The 25,631-nt window shown below is 39.2% G+C and overlaps 1 protein-coding gene across 1 annotated transcript in view; it reads left to right on the plus strand.

The window, feature by feature from the left end:
- Positions 1-25,631, plus strand: part of LOC104159484 (fibrillin-2-like) — a gene marked incomplete at its 3' end in the record, with an annotated part of 100,429 nt that overhangs the window by 13,983 nt on the left and 60,815 nt on the right. The window contains exon 3 of the mRNA XM_009697403.1: positions 18,799-18,996. Coding sequence (XP_009695705.1) covers positions 18,799-18,996 — 198 coding nt within the window. The remainder of the gene's footprint in view (positions 1-18,798; positions 18,997-25,631) is intronic.

A 25,631-nucleotide genomic window follows, 5' to 3' on the forward strand; every position in this document is an offset into this window, starting at 1 on the left:
TGCTGTTCTGCAACAGTGAAATAATGGCATTTTACACATTTTTGCAAGTTTTCAAGGCTATGCGAGGTGATGTTGGGCCTGTTCTCTTTCTTTTAACTTCCAGAGCCTGCAGAACCCCTTCTGGGTTTTGCCATACCCAGGACATTTTCATAATAAGATGTCTAAGTGATCTCGTGAACATTTATTGTGGACTGCTCAACTTGCATCACTAAATAGTTGACTGATCTACGACCTGTCTAGTATAGTGTCAAGACATTTTATCTATGCCTTTAGATACTGATGAATAACTGCCCTGAAGCATCATAAGCTGCCTTGTTCTTTTGGCACATCACTATGGTGTGATGCTCTTTGCCCTGAGTGAATGTTTGTCGCTATTTTTATGTGTGGCCATAATGCCAACGTGGCCTTATATTGATACACGAAATGTATGAATAATTCAGTAGAGTTGTTTCAGTAGAAACAAATGTACATTTTCTTTAGAGTAAACACAGGGTTTGGTTCATGTTGTTCTTATGCACTCATTGGGGCTGCTGTGACATGGTTTGCGCATATTTGCAAATGACTGCTGCTGTTTAAAGAATGTAACTTTTTAACCTGGAAAGTTGCATTTCCTCTTTCTTTCTTGCGTTCCAAAATGTTCGAGTCATCTAACCTGTAGAACAGGAGTGATACCATATAAGCAGTTGCATAACGTAGCAAGAACAAATTAGTGTGTATATGTATACTGAGATTAGAATTCTTTGAAAGAATTTAGTTAATTCATATAGTCACAGAAATCATCATCACAATTTGAAAAACAATCAAAGAAGAATTAACTGCATCATGTTTGTTTTTTGGGAAGAAGCAAGGAGATGGCCAAAACAAAAAAATGTTGCACAAAGCATGTAACTGACAAATATTTTAGCAAAATTACGAAAAGAAATGTTTGACAAGAAGGAGATTTGCTGTGAGTCTTTTGGGAGGACACTATTTTTCTCTCCTTTAGAAGTTGCATGCTCAGGCTGGTTTGCTCTGTAATTCCTCCCACAGAACCAATGAAGGTTCAAGTGGTCTAGATTTTCTGGTTGTTCTAAATGCAAGGAAGGGAGGGTGTTATGTGCTCAAGCTTCTTAGTTAAGGACTTGAAATTTTGTAAATGATAGATAGACATCGATGACAGATACGTAGCTTTCCATACAATGGAAAGCAAAGTGCTAGCAGAAATCTAAAATAGCTTAATTTATTAAGTATTAACTAAATTGATAACAATAGAATGTTATTTAGTTGTAATTGATCTTTAGATTAAGTGTTATTGGATCAATATTAAATACGTTTCTAGTACAGTTATGACTTTTTATGGTCTAGTAAAGGCAGAAGAAAATGATGATGTCAGACAAGTATCTCCTTAGGAACACTGGTTTGTAAAAGCCTGTTGCTGACCTTTTTTAAATGACTCTAATGACTTCTAGAGAAGATTTTTCATTAGCTAATCACTACCTTAAATTAGCCAGCTAATAACCAGTGATATGCAAAGTCTTCAAAACATGAACAGCCCGAAAGAAGAGCAAACGATAAGTCAATGGAAATAGCAAATAAAGCGAGAGCTGAAATATTCCTTATGAAGCAATGAGTGGTTGAAAACAATGGAAGGAAAAGAGTCAGGAATGCAGCTGAGTAGAATAAAAGCAGAATAAATGGGTAAACAGTAGAATCTGCGTCAGACAGGGATTGACAAAAAGCATTTTGATTGAACCCTATAGAAAATGAAGACAGTAGTGCTCCAGGTCAGTTCGTAGTCAAGTTTCAACACATTGTTAGTTCACAGCAGTGGAGCTGTACGCACTGTAACATGTTCAACACATTTGAAAAAGCTGTAGTATGATATTGGCTGGAAATCTTGACATGCTGCTAAACTCGCTGAGGTGTTAAAAGCCATGCAACAAGGATTGTGGATAAAATTCAGAAAAAGCGGGAGAGAGATCACTAAGATCAGTTCTTACCGATCTTAAATATAAAGTGAAAAAAAGGAAGAGGTAATAATCCTTGTAAAGCAAATATTACTAGAAAAGTTGTGGCACAGGTCTGCCTGCTCTTTGAATCTTCAGCTGCTCTGTGTGCCCCATTAAGAACACTCATCTCAGCATGTGGCTTTGAGGTGCTGTGTCAATCTTGCCAATTTTTTAGCACCTTTGTGTGTTTTGCCATTGTAGTATAAAATTTATTTTTCGAAAAAGAAACGGTTAATTCTTTCTGTGGCAGGTTATTGGTCAAATCACTATTGCGGATCCTTTGTCATCTTCAGATTTAAGAAGACGTTTCCTGAGGATTGTATTTTGCCTGTGCAGCTTAACACGCAATGCAGACCTTTTCCTGTATGTGCAGAGCTTTGTGCTTTATGTGAGCTTTGAGCTGATTTTCGAGTAGGCTATGACATACATTATATGTCCTAAACAAATGGATGATGACAAAAGATTTACTCATTCCAGTCAGTGGCTTAATAAACATGGTCATCTATTCTCAATCAGGGCTGAGGGGGGATAGAAAATTTTGCAGTCCGATGACCATGTATGGGCTCCGCTTGATTTTTTTCCTCTTGGGAGGCAGGTGTGTAATACTATTTTAATGTGAGTACAGCATTACAGTAGCTACTGTTGTCTACCAAGACAAGCTATTTTACATCTGTCTCACATTACACTGGTTCTTAGCCTGCATGAATCAAGTAAGAGTAAGTGTCTTGACTTTTCAAAGGTGATGAACAACATTTCTCTTACTGACTTTATTAGGAGCTCCAGGTGCCTCTCGGAAGTCAGGCTCTAATATAACTAACAAGCTCGCAAAGTACGTCCAATTCATTGTTCTTTCAGTAAGTGCAACTCAACAAGGAGAAATACGTTTATAGCTAATGTCCAGACCGTCTCTTCACACTTCAAAACTGTCAGATTAAACTTTTTCTCATGCAGGAATCTTTCTGTTCTCTTTCTTTGTAGCTATAAATCTCTGGCTTCAGAGAAACAATTCCCTGCCATGCTAAAAAGACGCATCTCCCTGCTGTCATGATCTCCAGCCCTGCAGCCTCCTTTTTGCTTTCTGCTCTGCTCTTCCTCCCTAATTATCCTGTCATGTTGGGGTGAGACACAGTAGGCTGTTTCTGTTATCCTGCCTCTACTTTCAGTGCAGGTGTGTATTTCCAGAATGGTGTATCATTCCTGTGTAACCCTACCTCTTGCCTGTAGGAAAGAAGTTTTGATCAAGACGGAAGAACGGGCCTTAGTAAGTGATGTCTGTGACTTCTGACAGTTACTGGAGAAATAATTCTCACTCATAAACCAGTATAGGGAGGATGATTAATGCTGTTTTAAGTTTGAGACATCAGGTTGCTCACAGATGGGTCAGCATCCTGAGCAGAGTAAAGCTATCTTTTTACCTCCTCTTGACAAGGTATCCAAAACACAGTTTAGTGTGGCACTAGGAATAACTAGAGTTCTTTGTTCTTTTCTGCCTAGAGAATCATTTCTCTTCCTTTCTATTAGGGTATCTTAGATGATGAAAACTTCCATAATTTGATGAGTATCTTACAATATAAAACAATATTATAACTATATATGTAGTTATTTAAACTACAGATCTTCACATCAGTTAAGCAAAAACCTTTCTAACAAAGAACTTTTGTTTAAGTTGCTGAGACAGTAGCTTTTAAAGAAGTAGAGGAGTTTTCTTCTGGTGTAATTGTATTTCAGTAGATCTCCTTTTTATTAATGCCGTTACACTCCAAAGCTGTAATTCTATTGCTTCATAATGTTATGTTTTTACAATTTCCTTCTGTCTCTGTTGCCAGTCTTCTGCCTGAAATTACACAGCTTATTGTCTAAATCAAACATACAAGGTTCAAAATCACAATGAACTGAACCAAAAGCATAGTTACTCGTGGTGCATATGTATTTCAAAAATATAATGCCTTAACAAGCAATATTTTTTTAATGCTTTCATATATTGTTAAGATTTTGTGGGTATTTAAAAATACAACTATGTGATGTTTTTCACTCTGCTTTTCCTCATACTTTAAGAAGAAAAAAAAACAAATCTGGGAAAATGCATAGAATGGATTAGAGAGGAAGGGGTGGGGGCTGCCTATAAAAGAAGCAGAAGAAACCTAACACAGAAACTTAGAACAAATCCAGCTTTATTGAAATCTAGTGGAAGGATTTCTATTCATTTCAGTTGGGTTAGCTAAGGCCTCTCAAGGAGGAAAGGAAAAGCCCTGGAATGCATAGGATATGCCTTTGCTTCTGCTTTGGTTTCTAGTAAGATATGAAAATACAGTGACTTACAGACACTGATTAGGCACGCTTACAGAGATACTTTGTGAAGGAAGGGCTGGAGGGGAAGATACCTCTCACTATGTTTGTTTACATAATTAAACAAACCAGACAAACCTGGACTCTTTTCGGATGTGATAAAGGGACACAGATCCTAATTACTTTTCTGTTTTCTTCAACTGTTTCAGCTTTATCTAATAAAAGAGCTTACCTTTCTGTATACATTTTAGGTAAAACTATGTATCTAAACTAAAAAAGCTGTAGTAGTACCAATTCTTACAAGATACTTTTCTAGTCAAAACAGCTAAGGAGCCAACTCATCCTCATCAGAAGTGCTAATTCACTTTTAAAAGCTGGAAACAAGAACAGATGGAAATCTCAAGTAATTAAAGTGGTGTGAAGGATTAATGTTTGTCCCTTGAGTTTTTTAGCTCTAAGTAAGGATTTAATTGACATTTCGTAGTCATAGTTGGTTTTAATATTTAAAACAATGGCAGGAAATTTTGAACCATCCTATGTTAATGAATTGTTAAGCTGAAATTGCTTCATAGCAGAAGAGGTCATAGATGAAAAAATTAATCAAAAGAAAAAAGCAAACACAGGCCTTTATTAGTAGTACACAGGCAATTAAAATTTCAAATTACTTAGTACTTTGAATAGACTTAGGAGGTTCCTCTCTCTCTCTCTTTTCTACCCCTGCCCCGGTATTGGTAGCAAGTTTCCACTAATCTGCACTGTTTATTGTCAGTGTAATATTTAAAAAATTATCCTTTGGAAGAGAAATAGGAAATGTGGATTAAAAAACATTTTTGCACATCATCGGTAGTCTTAAGAACATTCTGTTGTTAAACTGTTCAAGCTTGTGGGGTGTGTTGGTAGCATTAGTTACATCATTGCTCTGGGTGGTTTTAGTGGTTGTAGTTTTAATAGCTATATAATTATTCCCAAATTTTAATATATATAATTATATATTATCATTCCCAAATTCTTACATGGGAGTGTGCAAACAAGCATAGTAAAGATATGCTAACCTGCTGTACAGTTGACAGTGTTGTGTATGTGTGACTATGTATGTTTATACATGCACATATATGAAGAGAGTATTTTATATATTTTAAAGTAATATAAATGTGTATTTACATTTGTTTATTTTTGCATACTTTTATGTAAAAAATTATATATTTTATGTCACTGCTGTCACACAGAATGATCTAACTTACTCCTGTAAAGCCCATGAAGAGGGTCATCATACAACACAGTTGTTGAATTGTTGTTTTACTTTGGGTATGTGTATGCATGGTCTGTGTACACAGAGGTAGGTACCAAATTAGAGCTGAGAGGCAGTGAAAAGAGGGCTTTGAATATTCCTTTGTATCTTCTTCTGTAATATTGTACTGGGGCTCAATGGTTGAGCGAGAAGTTAAAGAGGAAAAGTACAGATGTATTGTTCAACAACATCTGAACAGTCCTTCTCATGGAAACTTGTGTTTGAAAAATAAGAAATGGGAAGATTTTTTTGTTTGTTTGTTTACTTTCCCTTTAAAGGGCATAGTCATTCACTGTAAACCTGATATTTGTTTTGATTAATAAAAAAGGAGTTTGATAAAACTGTCTAAATGTTGAGCCAGGAGGATGAGTATGGACAACACAAAACTCTGTGTGGCTCTATGGTTGGGAGTTAAGACAGATGCCAGATATTTGGAAATAATTTTCTGGTTATGCCTGCTGTGTCTTTTGCATACCCTGATATTTTTCACTATCTCTGTTCTGATACCAGCTCCCTGACGAATTTTGTGTTCGAGATCAGATTTTACAAAATGCCGGAGCTCTGAGCAGCTGGCAGATCTAGGCTTTGGAAGTATTGAGTTGTGAATCTTACCCACTTATTTCTGGTGAAGGTGAAATGCGTAGTGTATATGTCCTTCCTTCTTTGTCATGACTTCTTTGTCTTTCCTTGTGTACAGCTTTCCCCCTCATGGAGTGTCCTTCACAAGGCTGATTGCATGCTGTGGTCATCACTCTCTCTTCTGCTGACAGGGAGATGAGAGTCTGTCTGTGCAGATTCCCACGGAGCAGCTGAAGCCAATGAAAACAGACTTGCTGGGTTCAGTCCTGCACTACTGAGTCTGACAGAAATTCCAGAGAAGCTACTGGGAGTTTTGATTACGAACAGAATTCAGGTTTAGGAACACTGTTTGCATTTAAATACAGATCTTCTGGTTTTGCTACCTAAACTCTGTAGCACTGAACCGGTCTGTAAGAACTAAAAAGGGAAACTGAAAGATCGTATAATCATAGAATGGCTTGAGTTGGAAGGCATCTTAAAGATCATCTAGTTCCAACCCCCCCGCCATGGTCAAGGACACCTTTCACCAGACCAGGTTGCTCAAAGCCCCATCCGACCTGGCCTTGAACACTTCCAGGGGTGGGGCATCCACAGCTTCTCTGGGCAACCTCTTCCGGTGCCTCACCACCCTCACTGGGAAGAATTTCTTCCTAATACCTAATCTAAATCTACCCTCTTCCAGTTTAAAGCCATTGCCCCTTGTCCTGTCACTACATGCCCTCGTAAAAAGGCCTTCCTCACCTTTCTTGTAGGCCGCTTTAGATACTGGAAGGCTGCTCTAAGGTCTCCCCAGAGCTTTCTCTTGTCCAGGCTGAACAACCCCAACTCTCTCACCCTGTCTTCATAGGAGAGGTGCTCAAGCCCTCCAGTCGTCTTCATGGCCTCCTCTGGACTCGCTCCAACAGGTCCATGTCCTTCTTGTGTTGGGGGCCCCAGAGCTGGTCGCAGTACTCCAAATGGGGTAGATAGAGGCTAGAAGATATTTCTGTAACTCAACCAGGCTTGCAAAAAACTGGAGTGCCAAAAGTAAGCTGGTTTATTCCACCTCATAGTAATAGCTTGGTATATGAGGAACAGCAGTAAGTTGTTTCTTTATTGAGAGAAGAGATGAATCCTCTGAATTAACTTATGTCCTATATTTTGATTGTTAAAAGATACCCGGCTTTATAGTGTCCCACTGAAAATATTGCATAAGCCAAAGAGGTAAATCTTTAAAGCTCTTTTGTTTTGCTGAACAAAAAGCAGAGATCTGAAGAAGAGGAAACTTTGCTTCTGCCTCTCCACAGAGAGAAATCTAGTGAATAGTAATTGGCTGGGGTTTTAGTTTATTACCAACTTAAACAAAATATCAGGATTGTCTAGACAGTCACCTGGGGAAATGTTTCTTGCAAGCTAAATGTGATTATTTTTTTTTTTTTTAAGAGCAATGTGAAACGGTTTTCATACTTGCATTAACGACATTGCATTCAGCTGCATGTCCGTGGTTTTAATACGGTTTCTGGTCTGCTGAGGTTTTTTGCATGTTTTTTCTTAATTTATGCAGGAATTGGTTTTGAAATATTTTCTGTCCTCTTTTTGTGAGTATGGATGCTTTCTGAAGGCCTATCTAAAATGGCTGCTAAGAAGAATACAGTTAATGGGGGAGACTCTACGGCTGCAGTCATTCACTTTTCCTGACGTCAGCAGAGCTCTGCCCTGCATTACAGCTTCTAACTTTGTTTTGACTGTAGGTTGTGGCCATCTAGGGGCTAACATGTAAGCATCATCCTTTTATGTTTTCCCTCTTATTTTTAACCTCACAAAGTAGCTCGCAGATTGCCACAGAATTGAAAAAAACCATAAGAACACTTTTCCACTTACCACAGAAGTTTAAATTACATTTAGCTGCTTTTAAATTTTGCAGCTATAGAAAACTGTACATTTTCCTTTAAATTGTCTTGACTGCTCTTTTGCACTCGGCTAACTGAAATATGTCCCAACATACTGTAGTGAGATTAGAGTTTCTGAGAATAATTAAGTATTAGCTGTGGACTTGTTCTGCAAACCCTTCTTCATGTGGGTAATCTTAACAAGTATACAATGTGTCACTCTTATTAGTGGGATTGGTGTCTGGCATGAGTAATAACACTGAACTCCAAAGTGGAGGTTGAGGATTGGTTGGGGGAGTCTACGCTGTTTTCTTTACACTGTTCTTCAGTACTTTTAAAAGTTTATCACATCTGCAGACCTGAATCTTTAAATTTCCTCTTTGCTGACAGGAGATTCTGTTCCTTTGAGATTGAACTAACTAGCACTGATTTCCTGGGGCAGGGAACCAAAAACCTGTGGAATACATAATTCAAGTTTTCATATTATGGTCCAGTGTCATGTCGTGCCCAGGGGGAGAGAGAGGTGACTCAGATTCTCCGATTCCCTTGGTCTGGACAAAGGTATACACAATACCTGGTCTGCAGGCAAACAAAGACTTCTGTTCAATAGGTGGGCTCGGTAGTAAATAATTGGGTAGCAGAAATGCTTATAGCTTACCATGTGTGTGGGGTTTCTACCTTACGTTACTTACTAGGAAAGAGAAGCAAAAGAATAAAAAGAAAGAGAGGAGAGAGAAAGACAGAGAGGGAGAGAGATGGGAGTCACTGGTCTGGGTTCCAGCATTGGCCCAGCCAATGGGGGTCTCTGGTCTGTAGGAGCGCTTGTCCAGGAGTTCTGCAGTCCCAAAGTCCTGAAGTCCCAAGAAGTCCCCAAGGAGACAGGTAGTGGACCAAGAGAGAGTGCATGTCTCAAAACTATTTGCTGTCCCCTTTTATCCTCATTCCTCAATGTAGGCCACCTCCTTAGAAGGTTTCATTTCTGGGCCGAACTCAGCATTCTTCTGCTATTGGTTAGTTATATTAAAGTAGCCTTGCTTGCTATGTAAATGAGCACGCATGCTCCTTACAGGTGTGGGGGGGTAGGTCTTTTTGGTGTTGAACTGAGTCGATGGTCGCGATCTCCCCCTGCTGCATTTACCTTTCACCCAGTTACTGCAGAATTTTGCTGTCTTTGCTGCTTCTTGGGCAATTATCCAGCCTTTGGCGGGCTGTTCCTTCTTTATCAGTCTTGGATATACCAAGTAAAGTTTTGTTTGATCACTCACGAGTGTTTGAGACATTTCTTGGGAAAGCTTAGGGCAGTCTTAATCCTTCCCTTGCTTTTACCAAGTTCTGTCTTTGCTGTTCCGCATCCTCCACTGCGTAAACAACCCCCGTGTTTAAAGGGATTTATGGGTCGGCAAAAGATAGGATTTGTTTAGCTTTCTGCTTTGTCTCCCATATCCAGAAAAGTAGCGTATTTTCTTTGCAGGCATATAGCAAGGTATTGACTTCTTAATTGTTGGGTTTTGAAGGAATTAACGAATATAATGTGCATTTGTCTAGCTTTCCAGAGTCCAAGTTTTAATGAGTAATATCTTTTTCTTTTCATCATATGCGCAAATCTTGTCTTGTCAATGAAATCTGAATACAAGGTTTTGTGCAGGATACAGAGTTTCAACAGAGGTAAGGACAATCCTTTCTGTCATTAAAAATCAAACTTCCAGCTGTCAGGCTGTAACAGAAAATCTTTCTGCACTCCCCTATTCTACCTACAAAGCTTCGTTGGTAGTACAGCATGCTCTTCCAGTGAGGATTTAGATCACCTTGTCTTCACTCTGGTCATCTGTTATTTGGTGGACTTAGGTCTTACCCTTGACTGTATGGTGGAGAGGAAAATCTCTGGCTTCCCTTCCATTAAAGTTTTGAGGTTTGGGGCTTGGGGCTTTTGGGGGATGGATGTTAATTTGTTGTGCTGTAGTTCTGAAGAAGCTTAGTTGTGGACCAGGATGGCAGTATGCTGGGCATTCCTCTAATTTGAAGGAGGAAGGTTAAGAGGAGAGAGCAGTGGGCACCATGATACAGAGTTACTTCTGTGCTTTGAATTTTGTAGACATTTCAGCAAAGACAGAAGAAACTGGTATTAGGATAAGTAGGTATGAGCTGCTGATTCTTGCAAAAAATTATTCTTGTGATTTTTTTTTTTAACTCCATGTACACTTTACACAGGGGTAATTCAGCCTGTAACTTCTTGTAATAACTGATGATTGACTTTTTGTTATGTGTCAGCCTGTGTGTTAAGTATTTGTTTATAGAGGTGTTTCATTAGAGTGCAATATCCAAACTCGGATGCAAACTTTATATAGTAGCAGGGCTTGGTGAAGTATAAGGAAATATATACATTTATAAGAAACTCCAAACAAACCAAAATTGGAGACCTTACGGGAACCAAGATTTAGGTGTATTTATTTCCCAACTTTTATTCTACACTTGAAATTTTGTAGCAGTCAGTGTATGAGACTGCAGTTGCACATGACAACAGTTTCTTCCAAGAAGTTGGTAAGTATATGGAAATACTTTGCGTCTGAGAGCAACTGAATTCCATAAATGACAAAAGCAAAGTATTTCCATGTTTCTGTCTTTCTCTGCCTTTTTTTGCTTGTATATTTTTCAAAATGTTTTTTGTCTTAAAATACTGGAAGCATTTTCTTCAATGTTCAGACTGATTACAGAAAATTCCATTTTATTTCACAAATATTGTTCATTATCTGGTAGTTTGCCATCCTTTCCCATGTGCTTAGGTGTGTAAGAATGAGTTATTTTTAATAAAAAAAGAGTTTTAAGATCTCTGCAGATAATACTATGGTAGTACTTTATCTGCTTAAAACTGACATAATATCAATTGTATTAAAATAGGTGTGCAAACCCTGGAATGTTGATTTTGGAAAAGAGCTGCTTTCCCTGTTCCAGCAAGACAAAAATGAGAATGTGCTTAGAACGAACATGACAGCAGTACTGCTGAAAATGGGAATTTTGCTAAAAGCTACAAAGCCCACATAGACTGCTGCATTAAACATGCTTTTTTTTCTTCTTTCATTTAGAGCTGCCCTTCTCTCCCTTTTTAATTGCCATGTGTATATTAAGTTGCCTAATCAATTGCAGGAGTTTGTGTGATGGAAAGTATTACATCGCAGGAGCTGGTCAGAAATGGTCATGTGGGACCAGTAGAACAGTAGTAAAAATTCAACCTGAAAATGAAGGCTGTCAGCTGTATAAGAATGTTCAAGCCTTCATGATATATTTAACATACCTTTTCAGGTAAACTGTTCTTCTTCACTATTACATGTCAAAATAAATTTTATAAAAATCATTGCTTCAGACGATGACTAAAGAACCTTCTGGTGATGTCTCAACTTTTAGTTATCCACAATTTAAAATGTTTAAAAGACTTTAGTGTTTGTTGTTTACATTAATCATAAACTTAATTGTTTAAAATACTTAATTAAGGACTTGATACACAAATCTTCTTTAAAAAATAAGTCAGGGGAAGGAGGCTCAGTCTTTACTATTCAGGCTTTGGTTTATGTGAACTTCTTAGTCTAAAATAGCTGTACTGCCCATAGACTATTTTTTCCAAGAGAAATGAATAGATTTGCCAAGGCTCTTCCATTTTCCAAGAGACTAGCTCTCATTTTCAGCCAACAGTCTTTTTTTCTGTAACTTGTTGGATGTCACCTTTGAAAAGAATACTTTTTATTTATATGAAGCCTGAATCAGTACAATTCATCTAACTTCTTGTTACCTTTGAAAACTCCCTTATGGTGAACCCTCAGTGTTGGCAGCTAAGCCATTACTGCAAAAAGAACAATTTTCCATATTAGGATGAATAAAATATTGAAGCAAACCCAATTTTAGATAATCTTTAATAAAACAAACATAGATACCTTTGTAATGTTTAAATACCTTTTGGCATGTGACTCCTGATCTGCAGATGTTGGAGTGGAAGAACAATAATAATATTTGCATATGCATACATTTCAGACTTGTGGTCTGAACTCAAGTACAACTATGAGTATTACCAACCCTTTCATACTCAGATGAAAAGTTAATCAAGGAAGGCCCCGGTCTCCCAATTTTTGGAAACACAAGGTCTGGGCAATGCTGTCATTTAGCAAAATCAGTGGGAGAATGGGATATACCTTGCTCTTCCAATCCTGCTTATGTTATGGTAGGAGTCATATATTGTGGGATTTCCCGTTGCAGGAAGATGGAGCTCAGTTGTACTTTTAATTATTGAAACGTTTAGATTTCACATTGCACTGGGTAAAATTCAGGTACAGTTTCTCTGAAAAATCTCTTCAGTTATCAAGGAGCAGGTGCTGCAACAAGCAGCAAAAATAAGTTTCATGTTTCTTGAGACCTCTGAATGTTAGGGGAAATTACGGGGAAATTTGCTACAGTATCTTATCAGATATGTAATATAGTTGCTTCTCCAGCATGTTTCCCATTGTAGCATCTTCTACCAAGGTGACTTTAGCTTCAGATCTTTGCCAATACAGACTTAATCTCTCCACTCTGAAGGTTCCCTGACACGGAATACAGTCTCTTGGACTTTCACCCACTGTGCTCATTTTTCTTTTGGAAGAGAATAAAGTTCCTGGTAACCCTAAGAGCAGGTACTACTTTCCAGCATTCAGGTCCCATGTATTAGGTTGTTTCTCTAATAATGCTGATGTATGAAATGGATTTTTGAGCTATCATTAATAATAATAAGCTGTTTACTATACTTGAACCTGCAAATGAGGTGGTAGAAGTTGAAATGACTTCTTATCTCATTGCTCCATTAATATTTGCTAAATCGTATTTGTGGGAGAGAGGTTCTGTAAGAAGCCCTTATGAAAGGCAAATTTGCATTGTAAGAACTGAAACAGATTTATCCAGTATTAGGTTTTGTTCTTTAATTGACGGGGGTGGGAGGGCATGTCTCAGACCTCCTCCTTTACTCAGTCCTTGTGTGATTCATAACTGATGAACATGCTTAATGTTTTCAGTATTTTATTTTTAGTAATAGAAGTATCAATATTCCAAATAGCTTATCGTTAAAAATATTTACTTCCAGACATATTGCTTCCTTATTTAGTTATGATTCTAGGAAGTTTTGTTTAAATAAAAATGATGGAAGAGACTTCACAGTTACTTGCTACTAATCTTTGTCGCACTTACAGACATGAAATACAGGATTTGTGATATATGCTGCTCCAGCATTGTGGTGTGTGTCCTTTTACCCTTCCAGAGCTTTTACACAGGCTTTCTGTAGGTGCAGGAGACTGCCACTGCACCATGAATAGTACTGCTGGGCTTTACACAGAAACAGGATTTTGGTACTGGGAGCCTTCAGTTAAAATTTCAGTCTGTGCTTTCCCATGAAAAGAAACATCAAGTTTTCATATTCTTCCAGATAACTTGTAATGAACATTCCAACATGTCTAGGTGCCTTTTTGCTTTTCTTTTTCTTTATGTCTCACTTTTTCTCTTTTTTGTTACCTGAGAAGAGTTACCTCGTGGGCAGGAGTAGTTAGTTAACACAGTATGAAACTGTGGAGGCTAAGACTGTGGCAAAATTCAGATAGAAATTGGATCCTTGTATGTGTACCAAATTATTTTAATGTTTTGTCCTGAATGACAACAAATGGTAGTTGGGATGTTAAACATTGTGTTTCAGGTTTTGAGCTAGTGGGTGTTAGACACCAGGAGGAAACTTAGTGCAGCAGGCAGATTATCCCATGTCTACTTACAGCTGGCTTTTTACACCTCCATCTGAATCATCTAGTTTTGGCCAGAGGTACAGGAAGAAAAACAAAACTGATGGATATTGGACCATACCCAACACTAGAATTCATACCTTTCTAATCCTTGTGGCAGGCTCCCTGTCAAATAGCCTTTTGTAATTACAGGTAGAATTAGAAGACACTTAAAATCTTTTTTAAAGGATTTGATGAAAAAGATCCCAAGAACCATGATAGGATAATACCATTTGTGAATACAGAATGCACACTTCTGTGAAAGAATAGAAATACTGTAGTACAGTTAAATTTAGAAGTTCAGTGTGCTATTTCTAGGGTTTTTTTTTTTTACATTGATGCCAAGAAAAAGCTACTACTTATTAAATTTAATTATATTAACAATTTGAATTGTTGATAATGGTTGCCATTCTTCAAGTCATGCAGCGCAGCAAATATCATTTTCTGATGTTAAAAAAAATGCATAACATGTATGTGCTGAAAATCACTTTCTTTCACCAAAGCAGTTACCCTTTCTAAGCAATAAATGATTTAGAACATATGTTCTAACATATGTTCTTTCTGGCAAAATTGTTCCAGCAGCAATGCTGCAAAAGCAGCAAATGAAGAAACACCTAAAAATAAGACAAGAAAACCAATATGGAAAAGATGAATGATTCTCAGGGTTTTTAAGGTCAGATGAACTATTATAATAATGTAGTCTGATTGCCTGTATAAAACAGACCGTAGAATCTCACATGGTAATTTCTGAATCAAACCCACAGCTTCATTTGAAACTACAAAATATCTTCAGAATGGCATCTTGGTTTAGTATGTTTGCTTCCCATAAGTAAAAATATACTATGTGACCAGAGACCTTTATGCAAACAGTTGTACTTTACTATTAGCGCGAACATGCCTGCCTTCACTTCATATTTAAAATCTTAACGTTTTCCTCTGAGGATAGAAGACCAGCCACTACTCAAACTCTTTACCTTTGGACTTCATTTTGGATAAAATGAATGGATAAAGATGTTAAAAATGGATACTTTTGTTATGGATAATATTTTTAATTACAATATTATTTTAAAATATTAATATTGCTATAAAGCATGTTTTTGAAATCTTAAATTATTCTTCTGACTGTGCATAGTTTTTGGAGTTTTCCAGCATCTCGTTTCAAATGCAGTTGCCATAGCTACGCAAAGAACTATGCTTGTCGGGTACAGATAGCAGGTTACTTCCCTGTTCCTACCTGGAAATGGTCTGCTGCTAGGTTTCTGCTTCTGTAGCCCAAGGTTCTATAGGCCATATGTTCTCTTAGGAGCTCAGGATCTGTTGCTTATACATCATTATTCTGAAGTATCATCCAGAACCTCAGCATTTTGGGTTGAATTTATTTTTATTTGTAAATCTTCCTGAAAGTTTAATAATAGTTTCATTTGTTCTTCTACTGTTTTAAGTTGCAGTAGTCAGATTTTTAGATGACCGCCTGCAGAGTTATGCTGATGGAAGTTGCTTGGTTATAGAACTTGAACATTATGATTTATGGATATATATGTGCGGGTAGGCACATATATGTAGGTTTCCAGAGCGTATGTTTCTTACTTAATAGGATATATTAAACAATGAGTGTATTGGTATCACTCCTTCTTGTGCCTAACTCATTCATGTTCTCTTGCGCAAACAGTCTTTCTAGTCTGGTTATATTCTCTAATCTTTCTTTCAAACACACCCTCCAAACTGAACTTTTCATCAGTAGGGTTGACAGAGTATGCACATAATCATCTTATGTCTTTGGGAAGGTAATGGAATTCAAATACAGTTCACAACTCAAGTTTAAGTTCCAAGTTTAATCTTGTCTGATTGAATTCCAAACTTCTTAACATAAAAGGTCTTTGGCCAGAACATTTCTAAGGATCACCAACCATTACACAGAAAAATACATAATTTCTATTTCTACTCCTACTGTAATTGCTCCTTGTTTTCCAAAGGTTAGTCCTATAAAAAGTGTACCTTAGGGAACAGATGCTATAAAAATACAATACTGCCCAGCAGAACTACTTATTTTCTGAATAGGAATTTCAAAGTGAGCTGGGTTGTCAAGATTATCAGTCCTGGTGAATGTAAGCTTTAGAAATTTTAAAGATGCATAATAAATCATTATTTCATTTCATTATAGGGGGCATTCCCCCGTGAAGAACTGGACTCCATTTGAGTGCACCGAGTAAGAAATGCATGACCAGCCATCATGCTTAAGTTCTGCGGATGAACTGCACATTGAGTAGCCTTCCAGGAATAGATCTATGGCTACATGGGCTGTTGCAAAATACAGCTTCAGAAGTAGGACAGGATTCGGTATTCCCGTACAGATCTGTGTGGATCCAGAGATCATACTCCCTTGCACTGCTGGAAAATGTAATTTCTTCTGATAGTGATTGTATTTTATAATGGGACTCCCTAGTGTTGCTAGTGGCTCGTAAATGGTCTTTTCAGGTTTATCCACACACATCCTTTTGTCTTGCAGCTTAATTTTTTTGAGAATCTCATTCATGAGGACTCTAAAATCAATCTTAATTTTCAGGAAAGACTGAATCTTTATTGGTCCAACTGCAGTCATCACTTGGGCAAAAAATTCTGCAATGTGCAGGTTATAGTCAAACAATCAGTTCTCAGTACATAGAGCAGACTACATACTTTCCCAGAATCTGCCTATTATTTGTACTTCAGTCATTAATGAGAAAATGAAATGAGTGGACTCTTTTTAATCATTTGTATTACTATCATATTAGCAGTATGTATTACTTAGTTGACATTAGAATGGGAGTCTGCTCATTGAGCAGTAGTAGAAGTTTTTTCTCATAACTTTCGCTGGCTGACATAGAGAATGCTTTTACAGATAATATAGGCAACAAATTATAATACATCTATTTGCTAAAGAGTGCAGTGCTGTTTTCCAAGAATTAAATGGTGTTGTCATTGAATTCAATAGCCAAATTCCCATTTGATTTCACTGGAGTTAGGATTTAATTCCATTTCTTTCAGTTCTTAAATTCTAAGCAGTTCTGTTTTTCTTCTGATAGCAGGCTGACCATTGCTGATGATTTCCAGGTTAAATGCAGTCTATCCTGTATTCCCCTCAATCTTTGTGACACCTCAGTGAGCTTTATATGAAAGAAGTGTACAGTGATAGTCTGTGATGGAGCCTTTTACTTACCCCTACACCTTAACTAAAATCCAGACAAGATTACCATGAGTTACTGGAATTTAAATCTTTGATGGTTGGAGTTTGTGTTTCAAATATTTGTCATTCTCATGAGGCTATACCTTGATGAGATCACTGACTTCTGCTATCGGTCATTGGGATCTGTGTTTTAAGTTAAAAATTCAGCACTCTCTGATTTGGCAAGGACCTTGGACATAATTAAACAGAGACCATTGTAAAGTTGCTTGTCTTAGTGTGTTGGATGAAAGATCACTGAAACTTTTTTCTAATGGACAGAATTTTCTTTTTATAAGGTACATATTTTACTAAAAGTACTATCTTTGTGGCTTGATGGACACAGGGGAAGCTCAAAGGTTCAAAGAAAGCTCTGAAGATTATTTTCTAATGAAAATTAAGGAAAATTAAAATACACAGTCCTTAACGAGTATTTAAGATCTTTTAATCTCCTTTTATTGTTAGGCATTTTTGTTGTGTATACTTACGTACTTGCTTAACTTTATTTAAAGTGAACAGCCCAGTTGAAATTAACTGCCAATGTGCATAAATAACTGTGTGCAAAAGTCTTTCCCAGACTGATACCTGAATGAACTTTATCAAAGATAGGGAGCAGAACATTTATTTCTATTTGAGCTACTTTTACTTTAAAAGCCTTGTGTCTTAGTGCAAAGAAAACTTAATATGAGGTCTCACTGAGAAGACCATTTTCTCCCTTTCCAAACATGTCACAGCTCTTATTTTTATTCTCCAGGGTGAAAGTGTCAAATTCTAGAAGGCATCGAGTGTCCTGTTTGTAGCTTGGTTGTGAGACCAATTGCACAGCAATGAAAGTGTGCAGAAAACAGTGTATGACCCACATACCAGTATTGGAGTGTGTTTTCAGTAGGAAAAAAAGGAGAATAGGACAGAATAGCAGGGAGAGCAGCCGTAACCCCGCTTTCACGTGACGGAGTCTGAGTGGAAGCTTTGCATTTTCTTCTTTTTTTTTTCCCTTCTTAAGGTTTCCATAAGGATATGAAATCTGGCTTAGAGCAACCATCTGTTTCTCATTTGTTCCTAGAGAATTTCAGTTACTTGTTGTTCCCAGTTTGTGTTGCCTCATAAGGTCAAAAAATCTTTCTCTTTATTGGTTGGACCTTGATGAGTTAACTATTTACAGGAATTTGGCAAGGAGTTTATCTTCATGTAGTTGGTATGCAATATTCAGTGTACTCAGTCTTGCTTGAATAGGTTGTATTATCTCATGTTATTCCTCTGAAAATAAATGGTGGTTTACCAATTAGTCTTCTGTAGGTAGTACTATTTTGCACTAAGCATTCCAGCAGGAAATCTGTGACACTCGCTGGCATGGATTTTGATCAATGTGGAGTGAACAGATGTGTGGCTGCTGTGATCTGTAGTTCATGAATTGCCATGAAGTAACTTAGGAAGAAGCAAATCAGTTCCCAGTCCTTGTTTGCTTAATCAGTCTGCTCTTTTGATTGCTTGCTTGTTTGTTTGTAAATCTCTTTCACTTGTTACGGATTTTACTGGATACATTATCAATGCACAGATCAGTTTTGGGTCCAGGTGCCTTTCACTACTTGCATCGGTTGGAAAGAAAAAATTGAAAGATACGATAACCTTGTGAAAATCATTACCTTCCATGGAAGGTGCCATGCTACTTCTGTAAGCAGTAACATAACTTAGATTTCCAGGTCCTCTTGGGATTTTCTTAATATAGGCATCTACTGGATTAAAAATTTATTCCTTCTATAGTTACTAGTACACTGTCTGGTATAATATAGTGATCTTTCCTTTTTTCCAGATTACAGAACCGGCCCATGTTTCACACAAGTTAACAACCAGATGTGTCAAGGCCAGCTAACTGGAATCGTTTGCACAAAAACCCTCTGTTGTGCGACCATTGGGCGTGCATGGGGTCACCCCTGTGAAATGTGCCCTGCTCAGCCTCAGCCGTGCCGTCGTGGCTTTATCCCTAATATTCGCACTGGAGCATGTCAAGGTAAGCCTTCTGGTTTAAATTGTGCACGCCTGTTGTGTTGCTGGTACGCATCTTGAAAACCTTGCAGACCACTTAACACAAAATCACTGTTTTCCTTGTCTATGTTCTGTGTCTTACTTTTAATAAAATTTGGATATGCTTTGCTGCTTCCAGATTTTAGCTAGGGTACATATAGAACAAAACTCAAGTGCCTGGAAAAAATGAATGCCAATCAAGGAGCTGTAAGTACAGAGCATGAAAATGTCAGAATGTCTGTTGAGCACAGCCGTCAGATACTGCAGTAGAGCACCAATCAGGCAACTGGCTTATGTTGCTGTAGCCCTTAACCAATATATACTTCATTCATTCTACTGAAAAATTCACTATTTCTTGCTACTGAGTTGTTTTCTTTCTGAAGTGGTTGGGAGTTATTATACAGACTTTTTTTTTTTTAATCCCATCATTTAGATAAAGCACATAATGAACCTTCTGGATGCCCTGTTTGGATTATTTGTATAGGGCTAGAAAAATGCATGAGTAAGGAAGGACTGCAGTCCTTCCTATGTTTAAATTCATAAAATATTTGAGACACGGGAAAGCATTCTTGCCTTACCCGGTATCTCTTTCCATGATATTAAGAGATTTGCTACTTCTCCTTTCTGTTGTTACTCCAGTCTACCTATCCTGAAAGACAGGTATCTGTTCTGCTGTAGCTGCTTGGCTAAATTTCAGAAAAAACTGCGTAAAGAATGCAATACCAGAGGATACTAGAACTCCCGAAGGAGAATGTAATACTTCTCTGTTACAGGCTGATACACTTAGTCAGTCTGCAGGCTGTGTTGTCTTAGAACCTTCTCAAGAAGCAACGGAAACCAAGTAGGTCCTGCGGTCAGACCCTACGCCGCTATCTATTGCTTGAAGAAATAAGGTTCAGAGTCCAAGGTACAACAGTCTGTTGTGTTGATGAGTGCTCACGCTTGACCTTGTTTGAGCAAGAGAGCATTTAGCGCCAGTCTATTTTGTAGTATCATCTTGGTGGTGGCTTGCAATTGTGTGTTGACCAACGTGATGGATGTTCTGGTGCTGTTGGCCAGATGTCTCAGATGGATGAGGATTTCTCCAATGACAGTTAGTCTTAATGTTGCTATCTGGAATAAACTAGTCAGCCCCCCATCCCATCATAGATTTCTGCCGTTGACCCACACTCATTTCTTTCCGAGTAAGTGTTTCTTGCTTTACCTGATAGTTATGCCCAGTTAAGTGGTGCAACATATGGGGCATCCATTTCCGAGGGCAAAATAGAATGGTATCTAGGGTGCAGGCAGCTGGCTGATAGGCATTTTCCCAGGTTTCATTTTTCCACCAATTAAAGTTAGGATAGGCATATTTGTCACTATACAGCCATACCATACCCAGGGGTGTCAGTACCACCATGGAAACAGTCTTTTCCCACATGAGTAAAGCTTGATGTATAGTATGAGACCAGAGGGCCCACTTCTCTTGTAGCAGGTCGATGAGTTTAAACTCTTGGACCTTAGAGTGGTTCCCTGCGTGGGCCCACTTAGTTAGATTTCATTTTCCTCCTAAGGGGATGTACCAGGAAACATCTTGTATTTGAAACTAAGGAATTTGAAATTAGCCTGGGAGTGACTGTTTTACTGCTTCTAAATTAAACCAATCAGTGTCCCACAGAGTACCATTGCATGTTTCGCATGGGACTGTCTATCACAATCTTGCATTGTATAGGAAACAGAGATGTTAGGCTTTGATGCATTAAAGGGGGTTAAATTAAATCCACTGCTTGGGGTGGTCCAATCCCAGTCCCAAGTATGGGTGGTGGTGTTGGTAGTCCAGCCGTCTACCCATTCCGGCCAGCTTTCACTGTCATTTAGGCTCAAGCACATGGGACCTGAAGCTAGAGGTATGCAACACACCTGGACACTTTCAGTGGCATTGAGGGGAACTGATGTTTTGGAAGTGTTTGCTATTAATTCTGATATGTCAATGCCTGAGCCATAAAGGTGTAAAGGCAAGCTCTCAGCTGACGTCAGAGTGTCAATACAGGCAGAAACAGTGGCAATACAGGCAGGACCATCATTAATACCCACATCTCATGCAAAATCCATTACCATTTGCAAGACTACATTACTTTTAAGCCCTTACTGAGTGGCAGCATCTGTCTGTGGGACTGCACTAATGGCTGTCAGGAAAAAGAGGCCAAGCCACTTCATATTGGCATGGTTCAGGCGCCTGTGAGCCTGCTCAAAATGCAACTGGTTGGCCACATGCTACCAGCAGCAATCCTACACCAAGGCCTTCCAGAACAGAGCTTGGTCTAGCCTGCCACCAGGTGTAGTGTCATTTGCTGCCTCCATCTTAAGAGATATGGTGCTGCATGCCGAACAACTGCATGAAAAATTAAAAAAACCTACATGAACCTGTAGTGACCCAGTCACTACAGGCAATCCTCTCCACTCCTTCTAGTAAGTCAACACCACCCAGTATTGCTGCCGTGCTGGCAACGGGGCCTCAGTGGAATACAAGGACTGTGTACCTACCATGCAAGTGAACCAAATTATGCTGTTCTGAGTCATGAATTGCTCCATGACGTTCCTGCAAAACAGAAAAGAAAACCATCTTGATGGGGAAAGGCCTGATGGTTACCACTGGATCCACTTGTGGGGAATTTTTAGGGTCTTGCCTGTCAGGAGTCTGAATGCTCCAGATATTATTAAGCATGCTCAAAAGGAGGCCTTGTTTAAGCCCCTCAGTGGAGTGGTTAAAAGATACTCCTTGGCTAATATGCAGATGTTGAGGCACTCCTGGGGGAGTCGACAGGTTCAGCAAGGGTAGTCCAGGTCCAAAAGCCTTGCCAATCAGTTGACCATGTGTGCTCCAGTGGACATTTATTTTGGCCAGGGCTGTCCACAAGCAGCTTCCCCCATCACACTTGTGGAGCTGCAGTGCTTGTTTTAGGTCAGGAACTGGGGCAGGGCAGGGGGGATCCCATGCTTACCCAAATAAATCTCTACCCTATTATCATCAGACCCATCATGCTGCACCACTTTGTGTCGTGGGCAGGCCCTCTGTCGCTGTCTACCAGTTGAAGGAATAAGGTTGTTAGTCTGAGGTACAAAGTGAGCGGTATTAAGATAAGGCATGTACTAAATGGATAACAATTACACCACCCTATGAGTGAGGACTATTCCGCCTTTATTCCAAAATTTCTTATAATCTACCTAATAGGTATCACTCAATTCACAGGAAAGTATGCTTACGTCCCAAGTGAGGGGACACCACCAAGGCCCTGGCCCACCCTTCCTGGGGAGTGGTCGGATAGGGCTCTCGGGGAGCGATTCATACCGCTTTCCTGGCGCTGCCTGTGCTCACCACCTACCGCTGCCACTGCACCGCTGCCCAGCCGGATCGGGCCCAGCAGAAGGGAGCGGCAGAGCCCGTCCAGAGCACGGCCCCTCCGTCTCAGTTGCCTCCCCACAGAGCGTTACAGATGTTAACAACACAGAGTAAAGTTGGTATTTGGGCTGAAAACAGATGCTGTAAATCAGCACCGTTCTATGAGTTCTGGTTATGATCTGTATAATGAAATAAATTAACAAAGAGAGTAAAATCCTTTTTGATCAATCAATCTCCAGCTAATTGGGATAGGCGGAGGTTCAAATGATTTTGAGTGGCAGGATTTTTTTAGTTTTGTTTGTTTTCTGATCTCACAAAGTGTCTGTATACTGTTCTGTGTCTGTGTATTCATATCTTATAGCTTCCAAAATCCGTGTGAGGCAGCGCAGCTGCAGTACCGCAGGCATTGCATGCATAAGCAGGTCTCAGTGACAGAGTTAAGAACCTTCTTAGCAAAGTGATAAAGTTGACTGGAGTGATCTGCTCTGAATTTTTATACAGGTGATTCCCTGTAGTGCTGGAGAACTTTCTACTTTAATTCTCTCTTTACAAAATAACAAAAAGCATACAGTAGCAGGATTTGTTTGTGTATGTGTTAGCAAGAATTTCTGTTAGGTAGTTCAGAAAAAGGTCTTTGGCTCTGTCTGCCATAACGTGTTGGTGTACAGGCTGGATGAGCAGGTGGTGAGGCGAATGGAAAGCTGGCTGAATGGCCGGGCCTCAACGGTAGTGGTCAGTGGTGGAAAGTCCAGCTGGAGGCCGGTGACTAGCACTGTACCTCAGGGACTGATACTGGGCCCAGATCTGTTTACATCTTCGTTAATGAGCTGGATGATGGGACAGAGTGTATACCCTCAACAAGTCTGCAGACAGCACCAAACTGGGAGGAGAGGCTGATACACTGGAGGGTCATGCTGCCATCCAGAAGGACCTCAACAGGCTGTAGAAATGAGCCAGCAGAAACCTCCTGAACTTCAGCAAAGAGAAGTGTAAAGTCCTGCACCTGGGGAAGGGCAACTTCAGCTGCCAGTATTGCTGCATGCTGATGATCTTGAAAGCAATGTTGCAAAAAAGGATCTGAGGGGCCTTGGTGAACACCAAGTTGAATATGACCCAGCAATGTGCCCCTGCAGCAAAGAAAGCTAATGTTATCCTGGGCTGTGAAAGAAAAATTATTGCCAGCAGGTCAAGGGTGGTGATCCTTCCCCTCTCCTTAGCACTGATGAGGCCACAGTTGGGAGTGCTGTGTTGAGTTCTGGGCTCCCCAGAACAAGAGAGAGATGAAGCTACTGGAGAGAGTCCAATGAAGGGCCACAAAGGTGATGAAGGGACTGGAGGATCTCTCCTCTGAGGAAAGGCTGCGTGAACTGGGTTTCTTCAGCCTGGAGAAGAGAAGGCTCAAGGAGGATCTCATCAGTATATAGAAATATTTGAAGGTAGGGTGCAAAGCGGACAGAGCTGGGCTGTTTCTAAGTCGGTCATGGCCAGTGATAGGACAAGAGGCAATGGGTGCAAACTGAAACACAGGTAAATCCTCCTCAACATCAAGAAACATTTTCTTACTGTGAGGGTGGCCGACCACTGGCACAGGTTGCCCAAAGAGGTTGTGCAATCTTCATCCTTGGAGACATTCTAAAGCTGTCTGGCCATGATCCTTTGCAACCTGCTCTAAGTGTCCCTGCAGGAGCAGGGTGGTTGGACCAGATGACCTCTAGAGGTCTTTTCCAACCTCAACCAGTCTGTAATTCTGTGAAAAACATCCTGATTTGGGCAGCTGCTGTTGCTTATGGTGTTATAAAAGATTTCAGGAAAGTTACTTTTTACTGCCTCAAAAGAGGCTAGGTAATATCCTCCTTTTCTCACTTCTATTTCCCTGTTCCTTCTCTTTCAGTCTTCTCTGCAGCCACATGTATTGCACCATTACTCTTAGTGCTGCCTTCCCCCCTACACTGCATCATAGTTCAGTGGCTTAAAATTGCACTAAATCTACAAATTCAGTTGTTTGGCTGGATCTCTACTTCAGGTCTCTTCCATTAGAGTTCTTGGTAAGAGTCCTCTATGAACTTGAGTTGAAAAATTGAGAGAAGGTCAAGATGTTGTAAGATTTTTAATTCTTAGAAATTAAAACTTGATGAAACATCATTTGGGGTTTTTCCTTCGGTTTTCATTCACATGGTGGTATGGTTGACCTGAAACTACAACTGAAGCTATTAGCTTAAATTCACTTCTGTGGAACTTCTCACAGCTCTGTCTTAGCAAGGCCATCTACCTTACTTAAAATACTTAGATTAGTTTTAAGCAACAATAAATCCCTTAATTTTGCTTCGTTTCAAATACTTGCTTTCCTGCTTTTCTGTGTTTACACAGCTTAAAACATCCGAATTATACTAAGAAATATTTCATTGCGCTTTTCCTTCTATGTCAGAAACAGGCCTCCACCTGTGTATAACAGCTTATGTTTTACTGTTCATCTGGAAGTGGTTAGTATATTTTAGACATTCTTTTCATAACAATGTCATAAACAGAAATTGCGTACTGAAGGCATGCACGTTGGTTACAGTCTCCAAGTCAAGCTCCTTTGTATGACGAAGATGTTGGCCAGATACAATGAATTCTTAAAACTTCTCTGCCCAACTCATCCTGGCATAGCTTCTGGGACCTCATTTAAATTATGTGAGAGATCAGTAGAGGTCTTTAGCATCTGTGCCCACAACACTGTGTTTTCTTTTTTCTGCCACCTTATTCTGTGTGGTGAACGTGTTTTACGTTATGCAGTTAACATCATTGGTGAATTCCACTGGGAAGCATAGAAACAATGTGGTAGTCTACTTTGTGTGATGGATGAACAAAGAAAGTTTAAACAGCCATCATTTTTGCTACATTTTTGACATATTATTACTATATAGAAGACATGGTTGTATTTATGTCAGCAGGAGTTAGCACATGATGTTACAAGATGATGGTAAGGCACAAACAGATGAAGAAAAGTTAGATTTTCTGCATGGAAAAGGAGAGTCGAAGAATTTCTTTGTTCCACAAAATCATTGCCTTTACTCCCAACAGTTGAGACTGTTCCTTTTAAGCTCTGAGAACTAGTAACTCCTCCTGACCTAAGTTCTGTGGTGTTTGCAAGTTGATAGCATGTTGTCTATTCTGTTCTGGGTTATCAGACCACTCCACTGAACGAAGGGACTGTATGTAGCACTTGACACTGTGGAGACCCTGTTTACCTTTCCAAACTC

Source organism: Cariama cristata, unplaced genomic scaffold (genome assembly GCF_000690535.1).
Source record: "Cariama cristata isolate BGI_N322 unplaced genomic scaffold, ASM69053v1 scaffold12713, whole genome shotgun sequence".
Lineage (NCBI taxonomy): Eukaryota > Metazoa > Chordata > Aves > Cariamiformes > Cariamidae > Cariama > Cariama cristata.